Genomic DNA, 21896 nt, shown 5'->3' with positions numbered 1-21896 from the left:
GTCTCGCTGCCAAGGAAACCCAGGGCAAGATTGTGCCCCCTCGAGTCCCCAGCGCAGCCGGAAGGGAGGGGGTAGCCCGGAGGCGGCGCCGGAACCGGAAGTTGCCTCTGCCTGAACCGAAGATGGCGGCTGCGGCGCCGCTCGCCCTAGCTCCGTAACCTCCCGTAACCAATGGAGCCGCGACGCTGGGGTGACTTACGGCGACGGCGTCTGCGCGACGTTCGATGATGCAACCTCCGAGTTGAAGAGGCCGCCGGCGCACGCCGAGGGGAGACCAGGCGGCCGCGTGTTGGCGGTGATGTCCTTGGAGGTGGCCAGGGCGCCCGCAGGGATGGTGCTCGGTGAGTGAGGCCGGGGGCCCGGGGGATGTGAGTGGAGCCCCTGCCGCGGGCAGCCCCCGCGTTCCGGCCTAGTACAGCTCGGCGCAGCGCGCGAAAGGAGGCAGGCGGGGAGGCCGGGCCGGGCCGGGCTTCTCCCGGGCGCCGCAGGCTTCCCGCGCGATTCCGTTGAGAGAGGCCCGGCCAGACCTCACGGCCGTCCCCGAGTGTCTGCGTCTTCCGAGTGACCGTCAGGAGGGGGTATTCGAGAATGCCCCTCTCGCTCACCCTCGTTTATGTGGAGAGGGCCTGGGAGGCCATCTGGTGCAGTAGGAAAATGAGAGGATGTAGGAGATCCGAAATGATGTCTGCCCGCTCACAGTTGTGAGGCCCTTGTGCAATTCGTTTACCTTCGGAGCTTTTGGTTTCCTTTAAAGGCCGGAGGAAACTGATGTTTATTTTGATTTTCTGTGCTCTGGCACCAGGATATCCGGTTTATATATTTCATCCTCAGTACTTCAAGATATGCGTATCGTTTCCCTCATTTTACAGGCTCAGAAACAAGCCCAGAAAGGTTAAGTGAATTTTCCAGGGTCCCTGGCTGTTAAAGTGCAACATCCCAGTTGGCCAGTCTGGCTAACTACAAAGTTCTTGCTTTGTTGTTGGGATTCAAGTAGATGTTAATACAAGCAGTATCACAGAGGAAAATGATCAAAGTTCATTTTGAAAAGCTAAATTTGATCAGTCTCTTCTTACAGTATGGATGTCCTTGGATAGGGTAGTGGGAAAATTGATGTAATTTCTTTTGGACTTTGTTACATTTTTTTTAATTAAAGAAAATTTAAGAGTCTTTTGGCTGTGCTGCGTGGCATGTGGGATCTCAGGGATCCCAGGATGGAACCCACACCCCCTGCATTGGCAGCGTGCAGTCGTAGCCACTGGGCCAGCAGGGAAGTCCCTGGAATTTGATAATTTTCACATGTTCTGTTTACAGAGATAAAGAATGGATAAAGTAGCTGCAGTGTGAGGTGACGTAATTATTGACCAAACGAGTAACTTATTCTCTTTTTGTAAAACAGCAGAGCTGTATGTCTCCGACCGAGAGGGAAATGATGCTACTGGTGATGGAACCAAGGAGAAACCTTTTAAAACAGGCCTTAAGGTAGTGCCTCTTCCTCATTAGGAAAACGACTTTGTATTTATTAATGATTCCTGCCAGTTATTATATGACTTGTCAGGAGTTTTATCTCAGGCACTAGATTTGAAGAGAACTTTCGGAAAAGGGCAAGTAAGGGGTGTATACAGGTATGTAGCTTTAAGGATATTAGATGCTGTATACCTAAAGTTATTGAACTTTCTTTTGGTGGGGAGGGGAACACACGCCTTGAGGCTTGTGGGATCTTTAGTTCTCCGGCCAGTGATTGAACCCAGACCCTTGGCAGTGAAAGCACTGGATTTCTAGTCCCTAACCACTGGGAATTCCACTTGAACCTTTTAAATAGGTGTCTTCTTTTTTCCTTACCATCAGCATTGCATCGTGGAGTTTTTCTCTCCAATGAGTCAAATGATCAGTTTTTTAGTTCTTGTAGAAATAAAAATTATCTTCCCATAGTCATTCTGAGTTTATTCCAAACATTTCTTCCAAACTGACTCCTCAGAGTTCTCTTGGTGAATTTACCCCTTGAATCCAGGTGTGATCTTGAACCTTGAGATTCAGGAACCTGATTTATATCAGTACCAAGAAAGGGACCCATTCCTCAGAACAGACTCTCAGGATTTCATGAGTCTGGAGCCTAAAGCCAGGATGCTAATTTAATAGTAAATTATTATTTCCCAGGGTAGTAGAATCCATTAGTAAGTTTAGCATGTTCTCTCTAAGCCAACTTACATGAAAGGCCAAATAGAGTTCAGATGAGTTCTTCAAGAGCTTGGACTCAGGACGTAGATATCTGATTGTGTAAGGTTACGGTGTAGGGCCAGGAAGCCATCCCTCTGAAGGTATCTGTGGCCTTGCCTGTTGGCTGGAATGGCTGCAGCTGCCACAGAAGGAAGCTGGATCGTGCCCTGTCCAGGGCGGCACCAGGAAGAGCACTGCCCTGACTTTGCTGTGTGTCCGTGGCTGCCAGTCCCCCTTCTTGGGAGCTGTGTTACAGTATTTGTTTAGGTCATTAGCAAGTGTTCCTGTCCTCGGACCACTGGCTCCTCTTTTAGCTCATGTTCTGATTATGTTTTGGTGTGTCGAACACGGATCTTACTTTTTAACCTTAGCGGAAAGACACTCCTTTCAGATTGTTGGGGTGATTCCCCAAAACTGACAGTAGTGTTTAGATGAATGTATGCTGTTAGCAAAAAGTGTGCCATTCTGATTTGGAGAATTACACTTGGGTTCTTTCAATGTGTAATAGTGAAGGAATCAGTACAAACTGTCAGGTAGTAAATCAATTCTTAGTGATTTACAAACACCTTACAAAGTCTGATTGTTAAAAGGAGAAGCTGAACTCTGTTGGATGTTTCCAAAAGATCCAGGTTCCCTCCTCTCTAGCAGTAATTGAGTTGAGACTGGTGTTCAATCAAGATGAAAAGTATTTTTCAGGTTTGGAAACGAGATCTTTAGAAAAGGTCAGTTTTCATAAACTTCAGATGTTACACTAGAGACAACAACTCATTATGTTTCTTGATTGATGATAACTTAGGAGCAGATTTGAAGGAATATTTGAAGCAATTAATAAAATACTTATTTTTTATATACTTCCAGCCATCTATTTTTTTAGAAAAGAATATAAACTGTAAGATATCAAATGATAGGGTGACATCAGATATGTTCCAGTATTGGTGAAAAGGGGGTACATATTCTACACGCGGGAATTTTTCCAGTTAAACGAGACAGCCTTCTGCTTACCTGACCACTGTGTTGAGAGTTTCTGAAATGACTTGCCTGGATCCTTGGTGAGGGTTAGCCACCCGGAGCCACCCTGCAGTTGGCCTTCGCTATCAGCTGTGCTTTCTGTTGTCAGCATGCTTCCTGCTGGTCCCTATGGCCTCTTAAAGTCTGCTGCTTCTTGTTCACTAGTATAGGAAACTATATGGATGGTCTACTTTAAGCACAGTCGTCGTAGTACGTTCAGCTGTGCCTTCTATCAGCATTGACCTTTGGCTGGTGAGGTCTTTATGTTTTCTTCTGGGCTCTTGATAATGTTCTAGGTGATTGAAGTTACCTCATGAGTCAGGAGTTATCTTAATTTTAAACATTGCATGATGTTAAAGGAATGTCCTTTTTCTCCCTTCCCCAAGGCTTTGATGACAGTTGGAAAAGAACCCTTTCCTACCATTTACGTAGATTCACAAAAAGAAAATGAGGTAAGGTGAACCCGAAATGTTACAGAATCTGATTTTGTGAAGAAATTTTCACTAGAATACAGTGGTCTTGAAAACGCTGACTGCCTGTTTACCCTCCAGAGGTGGGATGTTATCTCTAAGTCGCAGATGAAGAATATCAGGAAACTGTGGCACAGGGAGCAGATGAAGAGTGAGTCCCGAGAGAAGAAGGAGGTGAGCAGCGCATGCTGTGAGCGCCTTTCGGTTTAGGACCCCAGATGCCGTGCTAACGGATTGCCCGATCACTCAAACTAGGCAGAAGACAATTTGCGAAGAGAGAAGAACCTGGAAGAAGCAAAGAAGATCACCATTAAAAATGACCCAAGTCTTCCAGAGCCGAAATGTGTAAGTGTGATGCATGTTGTTTCACGGGTGGTGGACCCACGGGTCCCCCTGCGTCTGAGGAGCGTCTGCCTGCTCTGGCCTTTGCAGTGCTTGTCTTTTCTTTCAGAAGGGGGAGAGAGCGGTGCTGGAGAGTTGTGAGTCTGGTCCTTGTGGGGCTCACTTTTTAATAAAATTGAGTAATCGCCCTGTTGAACACATTCTGTCCCCACTGAAAGCTGCCAACTGTGGCATCCAGGCCCGGTGGGCTGTGGTTACCCTCCCTGGGGCGGTTTACTCACCGTAAAAGGAGGAGGTTGAAATCCATGATTCTCATGACCTCTTAAGAGAAAAAGGTTTTTGTGTTTGTTTGTTTTTTTTAATTGGATTATATCTATGTTCTTTCTAGGAGAGAATAGTTACTATTGCTGCTGAGCTGTCCTGCTTTTCTTGCTTCCTTAGTGAGGGAGCTGTGTGCTCGGCCACACCCGCCAGCCCCTTCCTCCCCTCCCCTCTCTCCTCCGTCCCCCAGATGAAAAGCCAGCCTTGGTAGCTTCCACCTCGCAGGGTGCCAGGAGGGTCCGTGAGGTCAGGGAAGGGGCTCTGTGTGGGCTAGGGTTGTTGCTGCCATGAATTTCATTCATTCACTGACTTGAGCAATATCTGAAGTTCTGGGTGTTTCTCTCGGCCAGTTTTGCACTAAGACAGAGAAGACTTGGATTTTTTTTTTAACTCCTCTGGCATGGTGAGATTTTTTGACTGTAACATGCAGTCAAGTGGGTATCTGCAGTTTTGCATCATTTGTGGTTTTTTTTAAACACTTTACTGCCATCCATCCAATATTCATGACAAAGTTGGTATGTGATGAATGACATGCTGGGTCAAACGTTATTTACTTTAACTTGACAGGTGAAGATTCGGGAACTAGAAGGATATAGAGGCCAAAGGGTAAAGGTATTTGGCTGGGTCCACAGGCTGCGTCGGCAAGGTAACTGGCACGGTTGTACTTTTCTCTCTTTAATTTTCAATATACCTAGTCTTAAATGAAGAACATGAGGAAAAGCATTTATTGGAGGGTATTTTTGTTTGGGAATGCTAGCTCTTTAAAGGAAACAGTGATTGATGTCAAGTTCATTCTTTTAATACAACTATTGAAAATTTAAAAATTATTTAAGTGTTGCTTAACTGTAATGGATACAATCAATTGTATCCTTTGATCCTGGAAACAGTGATCAGGAGGTATCCAGGAAGTATTTGTTGAACTGAATTGAATTATGTAATGAAAAGCAGGGGGTACATCACAGCGAGTGCAGAGCCAAATCTGAGACTTGACTGGCGTCAGTGATGTTGGTTTTTATGACTAGCGTATTTGTACTTGGTCCTGATGTTTGCTTTCTGTTTTTATTATTATTTTTTTGCATGTTTTTTTATTGTAAGTGGTTATCAAATGCTTCATAAAAGAAACGGGGCATAGAAAGCCACGCGTGCTTCTGTGTGGCAGTGTGTATCACCCTCCATGGAACGCGCTGTGCTGGGCGTTGCCGGGGACGCGGGCGTGAAGGAGGCTCGGCCCCTCGACTCACATGTTTATGTCTTGCTTGCCCATGATGCTGTGGGTCAGGAGGCTCGCGTGGGGTTTGAAAATCAGTAAAGAAGGTAAAATACTTTGCAGATACTGAGTAGTGACACTGCTTCAAAGGAACGAGGCCTCGTAGGAGGTTTGGGTTTTCCACATTTAGACTTGGCAGTTCCTTCATATAAGATTAAATTATGAGAGTGCTTCCAGGTGCCTCAAGAACAGTCCGGCTGAACTTCCTCTTTCTCGTTTTTAGGAAAGAATTTAATGTTTCTAGTGTTGCGGGACGGTACGGGTTTTCTCCAGTGTGTCTTGTCAGATGATTTGGTAAACATTTTCTCATATTTACGATGGCTGAATATTTGATTTTTTCAGTAGATTCCCTTATTGTTAGTTTAGGGAATTTGGGCATCTGGATACTTACTTTAAACTGTTATTGTGGGAAATGTCAAACATCTCAAAAATGGAACAGCAGGAGGAAACCGCCCAGGCTCCTCTCTCAGCCTCAGTAATGTCTCAGTTAGGCTGTGACCGAGTGCCATGAACTGGGGGGCATGGGAACAACAGAAGTTTATGTCTCACGGTTCTAGTGGTGGAAGTCCAGATCAGGGTGCCGGCATGGTCAGGTTCCGGTGAGGGCCCTCTTCCAGGTTGCAGACTGCCCACTTCCTGTTGTATCCTCATCCTTGCAGAGAAGGGGAAGCGTTAGTCCCATTCTTGAGGGCTGCACCCTCATGCCCTGCTGTAATCCTCACTAGCTCGCAAAGGCCCCACCTAACTGCAGGAAAGGGCTTAAGCATAGGGATTTGCGAGGGATACACATTAAGTCTTTAGCAACTAATAACTAATATATTCCCAATTCTGGTTTACTCCTCCCCTCTTTTATCTCCCAGACATCATATTTCATGTAAACATACTTGCATAGGCTTCCCCAGGAAGAAATATTTTTCATATAACCACATAATCATTTTCACACCCCCTCCCCCCAGAAATATCCAGTCAGATTCTCCCAGTTGATGCATAATGTCTTTTTATACTTTGTTGGTTTGAATGAGGATCTGAACAAGAGCTACATGTTGCCTACAGTTGATAATGCCTCTGAAATCTCTCTCAATCTATAGCAGTTCTCCCTTTTCATTCTCTTCTCTCTATCACATTCCCCCATGCCATTTATTGGAAAAAATTGGGTCATTTGTCCTGTGGGACTTGGCACATTCTGGATTTGGTTGATTGCATCATAAGGTGTAAATGTTCCTCTATCCTTTGTGTTTCTTACAAGCTGGAGGTTAGGTCTGATCAGATTCAGGTCTTCTTGATATAACTACTTCATGGACATAGCTGTCTTCTTTCAATTACATCACATCATGAATCACATAATTCCAGTCATCCTTATAATTAATGGACTCAGGTGTTGATGGCCTGATCCCTCCCTTATAAAGTTCTCCTTCACTTTTTTAAAGAGATGTGGACTAGTGTTATTTATGCATATATATGTGTGTATGTGTGTGTGTGTGTAAAGGATGTATGCACATATATGTGTGTATCTATATAAACATTTGATTGAATGACGTCTTTTATTTTGCTAGTTTTGGACTAGATGCCTTGTTTATAAATAATCCCCTTTGCTTTATATGTGGTAGAATATGTTACTATAAATGTGAGCAACTGAATTTGAGCTTGATCTTTTTGTAGTGTCAGTGTTACAATGGTGTTGTCTTGTCCACTGAGAGCAGCGTCGCAGTGTATGGAATGCTGAATCTTACCCCAAAGGGCAAGCAGGTGAGTGTGTTGAGTTTCTCAGAGAAGAGTGGTATGCTTGTTGCTTTTAGTGTCTTTGTATTTTTTGGAATTTAGCATTATAAATATAAAGATGTGATGCACTTGCTAACTTTAGAGTGCCTTTGCCTTTTCCAGTGAAATACATGTGCCATACAGCTTGTATGATGTAACAATCTCAGTGATTTCCAGCCTGAAGAATTACTGAATAATCTTCAAGGGCGAGAATAACTTGCTGTTTATATGTGAATAATTTTTTAGCTAGGTGAAAATAAAAATTTCATCTACTGGAAGTGTTTCAGGAAAGAACAGTAATCTAAATTTGAAACTTTTAAAATAGAATTTGAAAGGCTCTTTAAAAAAAACCTTAAATATAACTCTTGACAGTCAGAGAGTTGTTTGTTCCGCATCCAACACACGTGTCACCTAGTACCAGTTAAGAGCTACTTGTTGGTAATTTTTGTTCAAGTAACAACTGTGGTTTTATTTGTTCCTTGGGAAAGAAAACAAACATGACATATTAACCAGCAGAGGGAGCCCGTGGGGTCCTCCTGAGAACCTAGACTAGAAATACTGATGAAAGAGTCTCCTAGAGTCCATGTGAAGAACCATATTAAGAGTGAATATCTAAAAATAAAAAAAATAAAAGAGTGAATATCTGGTTCAGGTTCACTGGGTTTTCCTTGTAAGGAATGTGTTTGCAGATTGGAGTGGCTGTCGTGGTGTTGCTTGCTGGCAGTGTTGGGCACCAAGATGGCTATATATTCCACACGATGTGACTTCTAAATACAAGGATTTCAATGGGATTGTTAGGGAGGATTGGAATTTTTACTATCTATATGTTTCAGAGAGAAACCTCTTTTAGTAAAACCTTGGTATTTAAGGAATTTTTCAATGTGAGTGTTACGTTAGTTTTGAATTACTGGTCAAAGGCTGGAAAGATACACTAAAATGTTGACAGTAGTTAGTGGTTACTCCAGGTCATGAGATTATAGTTTATTTTGTAGTTTGTGCTTTTCTGGTTTTTAAAAAAGTGTGTGTGTGTGAGTGATTTACTCTGAAAATGTTAAATCTGTCAATATGAAATTTAATTACTGGGTCTTTGTGTTTAGAAGGGTAGGCTAATAAAGATAGGTTCTTAGAAATACGAGCTTACTGAAACTGTTGACACAAGTGAGAATCCCTCACCCTGTACATTCTCTGTTTCCTTCTCCCTCCCTTTCTTCCTCCCCACCCCGTTTAAAACTTAGGCTCCGGGGGGCCACGAGCTGAGCTGTGACTTCTGGGAACTGATTGGGTTGGCCCCCGCCGGAGGCGCTGACAACTTGATCAACGAGGAGTCCGACGTCGACGTCCAGCTCAACAACAGACACATGATGATCCGGGGGGAGAACATGTCCAAGATCCTGAAGGCACGCTCCGTGGTCACCAGGTGCTTCAGAGACCACTTCTTCGACAGGGGGTACCACGAAGTGAGTGTGCGAGGGTCACCCTCTGCAGACGACGCCTTTTGGCGTGGTTGAACTTGAGCCCCGGTGCTCACGGAAGGCCTCTGTTTACCCCTTTCCTGTTTGTTTGCTAACAGATCACTCCTCCAACGTTAGTGCAAACACAGGTGGAAGGCGGTGCCACACTCTTCAAGCTGGACTACTTTGGGGAAGAGGCGTATCTGACCCAGTCCTCTCAGCTCTACCTGGAGACCTGCATTCCTGCTCTGGGGGATGTCTTCTGTATCGCACAGTCATACAGGGCAGAACAGTCCAGAACACGAAGGCACCTGGCTGAGTATGCGGTTGTCCTTTTGCTTTTGTTTTAAATTTTGTTTTCTGAGAAAACCTGTTCAGGGAAGCAGTCTTCATAGAGGTAAATGACAGTCTGTGTAAAACCTCTGAAGTATTAAGAGGTTTTATAAAGGGCACTTGAATGAGTTCATGGAAACTGTCCAAGAAGTTCTGCCTCTTAGGTCATAGCTCACGAAGGTCTGTTGATTTGCTCTCTCTTGATCCTTTATGTGTTGGGGAATAAGCAAGAAATCATTAAGAAGGGAGGAAAGGAAGTCAGGTGGGCTAAAATGAATCCGCAGAGTTGGGAGTTGATGAGCAAGGTGGGAGTTTTACTTTTCTGGACAGTTTCCCAGCGTTAAGATTCTTGGTTGAGAGAAACTTAGTGGAAAGAAGGGCAGCTCTTAGCTAGTGTCATGTTCCTCAGATACACTCATGTGGAAGCTGAGTGTCCTTTCCTGACCTTTGAGGAGCTCCTGAGCCGATTGGAGGACTTGGTGTGTGACGTGGTCGATAGAGTCTTGAAATCACCTGCAGGAAGCATAGTGCGTGACCTCAACCCGGTAGGTCTGCTGTTGTATGGGAACATGAAATGAGGATTCTGTTTTAGAAGGCAGCAAAGTCCACATTCTTGATTTTCATAGATTTAATAGTTTGGTGAGCTTTGAAATAAATGAATTTTTTTGAATTATAATTAATATATAACATATTACTTTTAGGTGTACACCATAATGCTTTGAGATACATATATTAGAAAATGGGACTTCCCTGTTGGCCCAGTGGTTGAGGGCCCACCTGCCCCTGCAGGGGACACGGGTTCGATCTCCAGTCTGGGAGGATTCCATACACCTCGGGGCTGTGGGGCCTGTGCACCACAACTGCTGAAGCCCACGTGCCCCAGAGCATGTGCCCCAACAATGCAGACCCAGCGCAGCCAGAAACAGATAAAATTTAAAAACAGAAAATGACCCCCACGCCACACCTAGTTACAGCTTTTTTCTTGTGATGCAACCTTTCAGGATCCTTTCTTATCAGCTTTCAAATGTATAGTACAGTATTACTGATTATAGTCACCATGTCATACATTACATTCTGTTGGGACTTAACTTCTTTTATACCTGGAAGTTTGTACTTTTTGATCCCTTCACCCATTTCCAGACTGATATTTTGAAGACTAAAATTGGATACTAGTTACTGCCAATAATTTCGTAGTATTTTAACTTACATAGAAAGTTGGTGTGTCTTTTCCATTTTTAGGGATGTCCACTGTTTGGGGGGTTTTTTTGACTGCACTGCATGGCTTGTGGGATCTTAGTTCCAGCTGGACCCTTGGCAGTGGAAATGCAGAGTCCTAACTACTGGACTGTCAGAGAATTCCCCGAATTGCTTTTAAGTCTGAAAGAACTTTAAGGTTTAAAAGTAGCATTTATTTCTGAAAAGTTAACATGTGCATAATAGGAAACCTAAAAAACACAAGATGCAAAAAACAAAGTCATTAATAATCACAAGCAGTTTACCATTTGATGAGTCCTTCTGGCTCTTATGTGTGTATTTTCACAACTAAGCATCTGTTTTTATACAATGAAGATCATACAGTTATGTATCATACTGTTTCACATATCATGAATATTTACTGTTTCAAAATCCCAAAGCTGTGAGTATTTTGATAAACAAGAATGCACTATACCAGCTCAATCTGGAAGGGAAAAGAATGTAATCCAGCCTTTCTTGGCGACAAAAATGGCAACAGGCCTTTAGACAAAGATATTGGCAGAGTTAGGATTAAAATTCCCTTAATGGTCAATTAAAAATAAGACCTAAATCAACAGAGTACACAAAGGATAATGCTTCTAAGAGCATTATCTGATCCAAACTCCTGAAAGTATTAGCCAGGAGGTGTGTTTCCATTGAATAGTCATTCCTATAGTACCAAGAAATGTGCACACATCAGTGGTTATCATCAAAACACAAACGTGAACACGTCCACACACACCCCTCTCTTTTTGCTTCTGCCCCTCTGCTGCCAGCGTGAATGAGCAAGTCCTGCCGTTCGTCAAGTCAAATCCAATGATAATGGTAAATAGCGTCTCTTGAAATGTTCGTGTGAATGTTTCTTTATATACACCGTGTTTTTCCTTTCTACTGTAGAATTTTAAGCCCCCTAAACGGCCTTTCAAACGAATGAACTATTCAGATGCTATTGTGTGGCTGAAAGAACACAACATAAAGAAAGAAGATGGAACCTTCTATGAATTTGGAGAGGTATGAATTCCTCTGTAGTCACTGTGTCAAAGCCTTGTGCTTAAGTGGATTGCTCCTTCTGGTCACCAGTAATGTAGGAGGCATCTGCTTGTTGTTAAATAAATGATAACCACAGACCCTCCTTCTTGGGCTGGTGTGAGGATCCATGGCTCAGGTATAGAGTGGTGGTTGAGGCGGTGCCTTTCTATGGTCTTGAATACACATGAGCCAGTTTGTAGCCTTCACACCCCATCCTTTGTCTCATTCCTCTTCCATAAGTCCATGTTCTTACTAGCTCTAGTTGTAATCCTCTAGACTGGCAGGACGCTTCAGAACATTCTCAACTTTGACGTCACATGCAAAGTGTTGCCATGTGTGTACGTTTGTTTTGGTTTAATGGAACAAAAAAGGATGAAAAGTGAAAGTGTTAGTTACTCAGTCATGTCTGGCTCTGTGCTTCCTCATGGACTAGCCCACAGGCTCCTCTGTCCATGGGATTTCCCAGGCAAGAATATTTCCTTCCCCCCAAACAGTGTATTAAAACTCCTTCGTATGGAGGAGGTTCAAAGAAGAAAATAGCCAGTGGTTAAAATGTAAAACCAGGAGAGAAGGCTTTGATGGGGAAGGTGGCCCAGCGCTGCAGATACACTGAGCATGTCTGTCTTGCCCAGGACCAGCTTACCAGCACTGTTTGTGGGAATAGGTTGTTAACACTATTCCAAACCCTCTTTCTTGTGTATTTATTTAACCACTCTTTACATAGTATTTGCAAATCTGTTTTACAAATGAAATGTGTGATTTTTGTTTCATTTTTAGAAAGAAATCACAGAGAGGACAGTGTACTAGACTTATATAAATTACTTTGTTTGATGAATTCGGTTGACCTTGTGTAAAACCAGATTCTGTGCTGAAACCCTGAGTGCTATCACTACCCAGTACAGCAAGGTGGCGGGGTTGAGTGGAAAGAACGTGAGCCCCCCAGGCTTCAGTCCTACCTCTGTCCTTGCTGCTGAGCAAGAGGCTAGCGACCCCGCTGTCTGATCCCGTCTCTGCCTTGGAGGTGACGCCACTTGCAAAGTCAGAGGACCTCCTGAACTCAGTGCCCGGCAGGCAGCCCTCCAAGCCTGTCAGCATTTCTCTCCGTGTCAGCTAGGATAGAGCAGAGGTCTTCAGACCCTGAGACGTGCAGGGAGACCCTTTTCCTGTAGTTAGGTTGTATTCATGACTAGTACCTAAAGAGCTCACCTCCGTTTTCCTCTCTGGACTGTAGAGGGCGCAGGGCTCCAGGGAGAGCTTGCAGACCACTGTGCCCGGTGATGGGGGAGCTCCCTCAGTTCTTAACCTTAAATCAATCAGTCTTGCCCCATTCTCTCCAATCAGTTTTTACTGGGACGAGTTTTTTTCAGTTTGAACTTGAATTTATGTGTGGTTTACTGAAGGATACGTGAGCGGAAAACAGATTAACTTGATTCATCATCATCTAACCTCTCTTGGCTAACTGCTCCAGGTGTGGTTACACTTATAAATTCGACACTGGTTATTTGTCTTACAGCGGTGTCTTAGGACCGTTGAAGGCATGCAGATTTATTGTAATAGGAAAGGAGCGGAGATAACAGGGGAGGTTAAAGATGGGTGTTATTAATAACATGGTGTGTGTGTGTAGATCAATGATGTTGTAAAGCATCTGCTGATTATCCTACACCTTATGGGACTGGGTGGACCGTTTGCTTCAGACCCAGATAAAACTGGCCACTGGAAAGGGAAAATGGAGCAGTATATCACCCCCCCAGCGTGTGTGTCTTGGTGTGTTTTCATTCCTCGTGCGACGTGGCCCAGGTGTAATGTAGGAAGAGGCAGATCTGCTTACAGAGATGGTCCCTTATATCCGTGTGGTCACGGGTTATGGGTGGACGTGTGTTCTGGGCTCTGTTGGGTGAGTAAGATGGTGGACTGCCGCTGGATCAGAGAGCTGCTTCTGCCAAGGCGCCTTTGGAGGTGTCGATGTTCATGAAGCCCCTGTCTAACCCCAGGACATCCCGGAAGCTCCGGAGAGGCTGATGACGGACACCATCAACGAGCCCATCCTGCTGTGCCGCTTTCCCGTGGAGATCAAGTCCTTCTACATGCAGCGCTGTCCCGAGGACCCCCGCCTCACCGAATCTGTCAGTCTAGGGTTCAGATCGTGATTTTACTTCTGAAGGGTAGAGGGATGGTGAGGGCGTGGTGGGGTGGGGGCTGAGGGGGGCCACTGCAGTAAGATGTAGCTCACAGCAAGTATTTTATTATAAATCTTCCAACAGTTCAAGAAGTGTTTTCTGCCCTCTTACTGTGTTTAACCCGCCTCGTTGAATTATAGCATTTGAGTCATAGTTGAGTTTGGCACGATCATCAGACGCTTTTAGTGATTTCCATTGAAGCTCTAGAGCAGCACCGTGACTGAGAGCCTGGTCTCAGTCAAAACACAGCAAGTAAGACTGTGTTTCATTTGCTCATTCTGAAAGGTCGACGTGTTGATGCCCAACGTTGGTGAGATTGTGGGCGGCTCCATGCGTATCTGGGACAATGAAGAGATCCTGGCAGGTTACAAAAGAGAAGGGATTGACCCCACTCCCTATTACTGGTACACGGACCAGGTAAAAACTATTTTATTAAATAAGCCCTTCAGTGCTTTTTCAGTATAATAGTTCTGTGTGTATTGAAATCGTCAGAAGGGGAGAATTCAGGTTGGTACGTTAGCATGTGAATGAGCTGTGTTCAGTCTCGTGGTTTTAACAGTGTGGCATGTGAGTATTGCGGGTTTTGTCTTTGGCCACTAACATGTTAACTTAATTTGAAAACCTGTTAACTGCTGGCCTCGCTCGTTGCTATTGAGTTTTTAAAAATGTGTCATTAGATCCTACTAATATCTAGTCGTTCCTTTTCTTCTGATAAACAGACATTAGCTTAATTTGAAGTGTGAAATCCCTTCTTTCTAGGGTGTTAAATCCCTGGTTTATTTTTCATATCAAAATATTTTTTCCCATGTGGTCCATGAAGGAGTGTAGCTTAAGGGTTGAATTCCTTGTTTATTTTTGGCTGCGCTGGGTCTTTGTTGTGAGCACAGGCTTCTCATTGCGGTGGCATCTCTTGTCATGGAGCGCGGGCTTCAGTAGCTGCAGTGCCCGGGCTTAGCTGCTCCTGAGCGCGTGGGATCTTCTCGGACCAGGGATCAAACCCGTGTCCCCAGCATTGGCAGGCAGGTTCTTAACCACTGGATCCCCAGAGAAGTCCGGGGGTTATCCCTTAACCACCATAAGCTGACTCATTTTACAGCAGAAAACTTTCACTATTTTAGACAAAATTGTAAAGTAAGTAAGTATTCCTCTGTCTCTCTTTCTAACAGAGAAAATATGGCACGTGTCCACATGGTGGCTATGGCCTGGGCTTGGAACGATTCTTGACCTGGATTCTGGACAGATACCACATCCGAGATGTGTGCTTGTACCCTCGGTTTGTCCAGCGCTGCAAGCCGTGACCGGTTCCCCCCTCCGCCCCCCGACCCCCAGAGCTTTAAGGAAAGAGCACGGTTCATGGAAGGAATAGACTGCCTCTTAAAAACAAAAAAACAAAATCTTCCCCCCGCCTGTTTTTATTTCACTGGGGTATGTCCGTTTCTGTTTTCTTTTTTATTCCTGCTACCACAGAAAGCAATTCAGAACATTTTGAATATCAAGTAACATCGATGTTATCATTTTAAGAAAAAAACACCTGTTAAAAAGTTTGGGAGAAACTCTGGCATGTAACTCTGCAGTTAGGAGTATGTCTCAGCGCTTTATCCACCTTTAGGTTGTAATCTTTATGTCGTATGTACCACATATATCATTAAATAATTTTAAATTATGATCTGAGACATTCCAGTAATTTAATCTCTGTCCTTTTAAGTGTAACTGGAATTCTTTTAATTTATATCACTTTATTGTATCAATGAGTTCAATACCTTGGGGAAAAATTGACAGTATGCTGTAAAAATCTGCTAGTATTAGAACAGAGCATAAATCAGCAGATATGGGGATGATATGACTACAGTCTTTTGCATCAGTTGTGAATCTTTTCTAAACCTCATAGCTGCGTATAACTCTAAAGCATACAAATTGGTGTGGAAGAATTTGTAAAAATGGAATTGCCTTGAACAGTTCGAAGTGACAGCAAGTTTTTTGTTTTCTGGCACATCAGTGAGCAGCTTTCTTTGTTGCGTTAGTTTAAACTAAAGAGGCAGGGTGATCTTCTCTCTATCCTGATAGTTCCAGAGTAGTTCAGAACAGAAGTTCCCAAAGTGTTCGCAGCTGCCATCTTAAGGACAGCCCTCCGTGTTGTTGGAGTCGCCCCACACACTGTGTCTTTAGATCTAATCTCTCACCTTACTAACTCTAAGGCTTATTGAATGGCTTCCTTTCAGGTTTGGTTAATTTCTCCCCTCAAATGCATGTCAATGTATTCTCAGTAAGCTGTATTCCCAGCAATCAATAAATGGACACACATAAAAACTCTTTGCCGACTTGCTGTTTTAAAGCTGAATGTCTCTGTTTCACATTAATTCGTGCCTTCTATATTTTTAAAATATTTTTCATGATTTGTATATGTGAAATTAGATACTACTGAATTTAGTAGGTATTACTAAATACATGATAAGAAAACGGAAGGTGTTTTTAAAATTAGATGTGGGTCCTAGTTACATCACTTTTATAATCTTTTTGTGTTTCTGGACACATTAGAGTGTATCTTATTTTGCAGTTAAGTGAATGACAGATGGAAATGGGGGCGTTTGTAGTATATTTGGCTTCTATGTTTAAATAAAAAACTGGTTAGAATGTGAATGAGCTCTAATTGGATTCAGCTTGGCAATTCACTTGATCAGAATTTAGGTGAGGAGATCAGACTCTTACATTTTAATTGTATAAATTGGTCAGGCATCTTAAATACTGAGGGAAAGCAGTGGGACTAGGGGGAGATAAGGGAATCAAGGTGACATCAAACCAGGAATCCAAGCAGCAGACCCCGGGCACGTGGGCTTACAGTCAAGGTGACACCAAACCAGGAATCCAAGCAGCGGACCCTGGCGCGTGGACTCACGTTCCCTTCGCTCTGGTTGTCACTGTGACCCGAGCGTCACACCCCCGCACGTCCCCGCCAAGCGTCCACCTCCCAGACCCCGGGCTCTGAGTTCCTGCTCTGTGGGGCTCATCTTGCCTGCCCATAACCTCCCCCTGTTGTGTGATTCTCACACCAGCAACGCCCTGCATCTTGGGTACTTGTGTAGCTCACCTGTTGAAAGTTTTGGACACGGGTTAATCACAGCGATTCAAATAACTTCAGTATTGGGTTTGCCAAAAAGCTTGTTCCGGTTTTTCTGCACCATCTCATGGAAAAACCGGAACAAACTTTTCAGCCAGCCGCATACTAACAGCTCTCCGTTTTTGTCAATGTCCTGCAGCCATTTCTGGCCACCTGACTCCTCCCATCTGGCTGCCTCTAGCATTTTCTAAAAATTTCCTATTTATTTATGTGGCTGCCCCAGATGTTGGTTGTGACCTGTGGAATCGCCGACCTTTGTTGTGGCGTGTGGGATCTAGTTCCCTGGCCAGGGGTCGAGCCTGGGCCCCCTGCGTTGGGAGCAGGGAGTCTTAGCCACTGGACCACCAGGGAAGTCCCCCAAATTTCTTGCTAAGTGTAGAGTAATACAACCATCAGAAGCAGCCTTCCTACACACGGAGGTCACTTGGGACTGTAACCATACTGGTGCTCAGGCCTCATCCCAGACCAGTAGAATTTGAATTTGAGGGATGGACCCAGGATTTTTTTTTTTTTAATATTTATTTTTATTTATTTATTTGGCTGTGCTGAGTCTTCGTTGCAGCATGTGGGATCTAGTTCCCCAACCAGGAGTTGAACCTGGCCCCCCTGCCTTAGGAGCATGGAGCCTTAGCCACTGGACCACCAAGAAAGTCCCAGCCTACTTCTGAAAGCTCACGCAGGTGAGGCTGTGGCCGAGTTAGGTCGACTGTCACCGAATAGCTACCTCCCACTTCTAAAGCCAGCCTGAAGCCTCATCATCGCTGTAGGTCCTCATTGTTTCACATTCATCTCTTGAGAGTGTTCCCAGCCTCAGAGTTGCAATGGGAGCACTGGGGTAAGACTGAAACTGTTCAATGTTGACCAGTAGCCACAAAAACCCTATACCTGTGTACTCATTAGCTTTCAAGTCATGCTGGGAAATTCTCAAAATAATGGAGCCCTGCTTTGTGTCATCCATGTACTGTCACATGCCTTAACCCCCACAATGGCCTGTGATAATTCATATAAATTATTGATTTATACAGTGTATAAATGTTATAGCCCTCTAATAAACAATAGCACTTATTCCTGAGATAATGGCCGAGAAAGGTTAAAAATCATTCCTGAAGATGCAGGGTTAAAAGTGACAAGTTTAAACTCCAAAGTTTGAATGACTATAAACTTAGGATCATATTATTTCACTCAGTCCTTTTAAGAAAAAAAGATGTTACTTGGTACAAAGGCTGTGATTCATAGTATTTGGTATGCTCTGCTCTGAGTGCTCCATCTTGTCCAACTCTTTGCGACCCCATGGACTGTAGCCCGCCAGGCTCTCCTGTCCATGGGCTTCTCCAGGCTGGAGAATGCTGGAGTGGGTTACTATTTCATTCTCCAGTCATAGTTGGTAATTGCCGGTCAATTAAATGATTCAGTTTCTTATGCTGAAAAGTTTCCTTCTACCTCCAATGATTATGTGAAGAGTCTCATCTTTGAAAAAACATTGGTATACTCTGCCGTTCAAAGATTATGGTTTCTGGCATCAAAGTTGAGTTTGTATTTAATCCAGTTTAGTACTCCAGCTCACAGAAATGGAGATGTTCAAAAGCTTTAGCAGCTTCAGGCATTTACCTCTATGTTACTAAAAAGAACAGGTCTATATTTTTCAGGTTTAGACGTTCTCTCCTGCTCCTCCAGGAAGATTTCGCTTCTTCCTTTCCCTGTCCCACCGTTCATGCGCCCCCTTCTCATCTCCCGGCCCTTCCAGCTTAGCGAAATCATTAGTTTGGTTGACCATGTTGTATATTACTAATGCTTTCCTGGCCAACTTTTCCCCCATAATGAACAGTCCAGCTTTCCTGGTGGCTCAGATGGTAAAGAGTATGCCTGCAGTGCAGGAGACCCAGGTTTGATCCCTGGGTTGGGAAGATCCCCTGGAGAATGAAATGGCAACCCACTCCAGCATTCTTGCCTGAAAAATCCCATGGATGGAGGAGCCTGGCGGGCTATACAGTCCATGGGATCACAGAGTCGGATGTGACGGAGCGACTAACATATAATGAATGGTCATCTTATTTTTCATCATGAATTCAATCCCCAAAGGTACCTAGATATATCAGATGCTCATCAGAAGCTTCTCTTAGAGCTTGTCTGCTGTAGTCTGAACCAGCCTCACTCAAACCTTGAAACGTAGCTCATCCTGGGGTCTTTCACTGCCACCCAGAGAACCCCCTTCTCTGTTGGACATCCTGTTTCCTATGTTTCCCTGTTTCTTGGGTTACTTCCTCATATTGATGAAGCACATCCTCCAGTAATTTCCTGAGAAAGGGTGCATGAAAGGTCAGTTCACTGAGAACTTGTCTATCTCAAAAATGTTTTTAACTTATCTTCACACTTAAACCATGCATGCATGTTATAGGCCCAGGTGGCGCTAATGGTAAAGAATCCGCCTGCCAATGCAGGAGACAGACTCCGTGAGTCTGGAATAGTCTCCGTATAAAATCGTGGATTAGAAAGCATTTTTCCCTCAGGACTTTGCAACCCTGGCTTTCAGTTCTACCACTCTAGTTTCCAGTGTTGCTCTAGAGAAATTCCCAATCACTCTTATCTTTGGTCTTTTACATAAGATCTGTCTGTTCTAGAAGTTTGTCCCCATGTTCTGAAATATCCTGATGACATTTCTTGGGTCTGTTCTCCCATGGGCAGTTGATAGGCTTTTTAAATTCAGAAAGTCATGGCTTTCCGTTGTGAAAAAGTTTCAATTGTTTTTTAGAAAATGTTCCCTCTTGGTTTTTTCCCCTATAACTGCCATTATTCACGTAATAGACCTCATTTAAATTCTTTTATCTTGTATTTTTTTTCCTTTTTGCTTGCTATTTTTTGAAAGTTTTCTTCCAACTTTCCCCCAATCCTTCTATTGAGTTTTTCGTCTCTGTTAGCATAGTAAAATATTAAAAAAAAAAAATTTTTTTTTTTTACTCTGGTCTCAGCAAGTTCCATCTTTATGGTCTTTTATCCAGGTTTTCTTCTTCCTGTATCATCCCCGTTTCCTCCATGTTTTCTTCTGTGTGTTCGGGTCTCTGTCTCTCCTCTTAGAGCAGGGGTCCCCAGCCCCTGGGCCGTGAACTGGTACCAGTCCGTGGCCTGATAGGAGCCAGGCCACACAGCAGAAGTGAGTGGCAGGGGAGTGAGTGATGCTTCATCTGTGTTTACCCCCGCTCCCCATCACTGCTCTTGAGTCATCCCCACACCATCTGCCACCCCCCACCTCAGGTCCGTGGAAAAATTGTTTTCCGCAAAACCAGTCCCTGCTGACAAAGATGTTGTTGTCCTAGAGGCTTTTCTCAGAAGTCAAGTGATGCTTGTTTTTCTACTGAGAGTTCCAAATAGGAGATAAAATGCTTTTAAAGTCTGTCAGAAAAGATGTGAGCCCTCTCGTCGGGTGAGCTGCCTCAGCTGTTGGGTGTGAGTCCTGAAGTCAACATCCCTGGATCTCTCCTCTTGCGCTGGTTGGATTGCAGACTCTTCCCATCGCCTATGGAGGGAAAGGGGTGGAGGGGGAAGAGTCTAGTTCCCTGAATCTATCTCAGTTTAGCATCTCTCTCTCTCATCCCCACTTCAGGGGTACCTGCTGCTGCCAACCTGGAACCTCCTAGGGACTCCATCACGTAAATCTGGATGGTTCTTGTCTTAGGTTGGCCATCTTTAGATTCAATTTTTTTGAGTTTGCTAAATCATTAACCATTTATCCATCTGCCTTCCAGCTCCCAAAATTTATTGCCATGGTTCCTTTTTCTTTTCTCCCCAGCCTTTTAGGTTTATACTTGGAAGCAAACAAAACACACCATCACCACCACCACCAACAGCAAAACCTCTCGACATCTCAGTGGGGTTTTAGGGAAGGAGTGAAATTACATCCGTATGTTCCAGCCCCCATCTTTATACCAGAGGGTTTCACTCTGAAGTTGAAGACAAATCAAAAGGGCATAGGCGAAAGTGAAGAAACTCAATTATCAGCTATTAGGAGATCAGCAAGGAGAGGGATGAATTCACTGTAAATTGCTCTGTAAGAGCGAGTGAATGGTCAGTTTCAATCCTTTTCTATGTAGATGACCACTACAACTTTCTGTTGGATGGCTGTACCTGTTAGTCCTTCCTGCAATGTGAACCATACTCAGGCACAGACAGACAGTATGAAAACAACCACAATAAAACAGTGCGCTCATCTTTGCCCCAAACCAGCTCTCCTGCTGACCAAAGTGTTTCTCCTCTTTGGCCTCACTACTGCTGATGCCCTTGAACGACCTGACTCTGCCCTCCCTCTGGTCTCCAGTGCTCCATGCAGAACTGGCCTTCACTTCCACCGGCCATGCCAGTTGACTCTTCCTGCCTCTCCTCTCCTCTCGCCCGGACCCTGCTTGCTCAATCCTCTTCCTCACAGCACCGCACTGAACAGGCTCCTCTTCCCTGTGACTGTCGTGTCCACCCGCGAGCCCGTTCACCTGCCAACAGAGGTCCGAGTTCTCAGCACGTTTGGGCTCAGTCCTCAGCCGTCTCGCCCCAGCCTTATCTCTGAGCCCTTCCCAGACCCTGTGCAGTGGCCGAGTGAATGCCTTGCCCTAGTTATCATGTGCCCTCTGCCTCCAGGGTGTCTGCCCACATTCAGTATATAACCAGCGTACACTTCTTATGGGCTTCCCCGGTGGCTCAGCTGGTAAAGAATCCACCTGCAATGCGGCAGACCTGGGTGCGATCCCTGGGATGGGAAGATCCCCTGGAGAAGGGAAAGGCTGCCTACTCCAGTGTTCTGGCCTGGAGAGTTCCACGGACTCTAGAGTCCATGGGGTCGCAACGAGCTGGACAGGACTGAGCGACTTTCACTAAAATATACAAGAAAGGGGCACACATATAAGTGTGTGACACTGTGAATTTTCACAGAGTGAACACATCATATATGCAGCTTCCAGAGTGCCCACACCACACCCAAGGACAGTGGAGGAAGGGCTAGACCCATCCCTGCATGAAGGGGGCCCCTGGAAGGCTGGCCTTTCTGTGAAATCTAGAGAACTAGCCCCGTAGAGCACAGATAGACAAGGAAGACCGCTGCCTGCCCAGGGCTCTGACAGGGAATGACAGCTTGCTGGAAAGAGTCAGCTTCCTTGGCTTGAATGTACCTGTAAGGAACAGGAATGCCAAGCCAAG

At 44.5% G+C, this 21896-nt stretch overlaps 1 protein-coding gene and 1 long non-coding RNA gene across 3 annotated transcripts in view; one reads left to right on the top strand and one right to left on the bottom strand.

Annotated features, from left to right (window-relative positions):
• LOC136166494 (uncharacterized) overlaps positions 1 to 327 on the bottom strand; it is a 30104-nt gene extending 29777 nt beyond the window's left edge. Inside the window, exon 1 of the long non-coding RNA XR_010662924.1 lies at positions 200 to 327. This is a non-coding gene — a long non-coding RNA (uncharacterized lncRNA). The remainder of the gene's footprint in view (positions 1 to 199) is intronic.
• NARS1 (asparaginyl-tRNA synthetase 1) lies at positions 126 to 15910 on the top strand. 2 transcript variants are annotated; one of them, XM_065932812.1, is made up of 15 exons: positions 126 to 341; positions 1400 to 1479; positions 3609 to 3674; positions 3774 to 3866; positions 3948 to 4037; positions 4923 to 5001; positions 5846 to 5916; positions 7282 to 7368; positions 8616 to 8837; positions 8951 to 9150; positions 9574 to 9709; positions 11295 to 11408; positions 13418 to 13549; positions 13889 to 14020; positions 14770 to 15910. In XM_065932812.1, exons 1-15 carry the CDS (start codon positions 299 to 301, stop codon positions 14899 to 14901), a joined length of 1677 nt encoding a protein of 558 aa, XP_065788884.1. In that variant the 5' UTR covers positions 126 to 298; the 3' UTR covers positions 14902 to 15910. The 2 variants fall into 2 exon arrangements, with proteins under 2 accessions (XP_065788884.1, XP_065788883.1); XM_065932811.1 differs by having other exon boundaries at positions 127 to 341; positions 1397 to 1479.
• Positions 15911 to 21896: the final 5986 nt, after the last annotated feature.

This window comes from Muntiacus reevesi, chromosome 4 (assembly GCF_963930625.1).
Source record: "Muntiacus reevesi chromosome 4, mMunRee1.1, whole genome shotgun sequence".
Lineage (NCBI taxonomy): Eukaryota > Metazoa > Chordata > Mammalia > Artiodactyla > Cervidae > Muntiacus > Muntiacus reevesi.
The sequence above is the reverse complement of the archived record's forward strand: the minus strand, read 5'-3'. Positions and strand labels throughout refer to the sequence as shown.

Bases quoted from the DNA above. Each gene is read 5' to 3' on its own strand.
- NARS1 (XM_065932811.1), top strand. From the start codon at position 299: ATGTCCTTGGAGGTGGCCAGGGCGCCCGCAGGGATGGTGCTCG. The intron at 342-1,396 runs GTGAGTGAGGCC...TTTGTAAAACAG, and splicing joins GCCCGCAGGGATGGTGCTCG to CAGAGCTGTATGTCTCCGAC. The intron at 1,480-3,608 runs GTAGTGCCTCTT...CCCTTCCCCAAG, and splicing joins CTTTTAAAACAGGCCTTAAG to GCTTTGATGACAGTTGGAAA.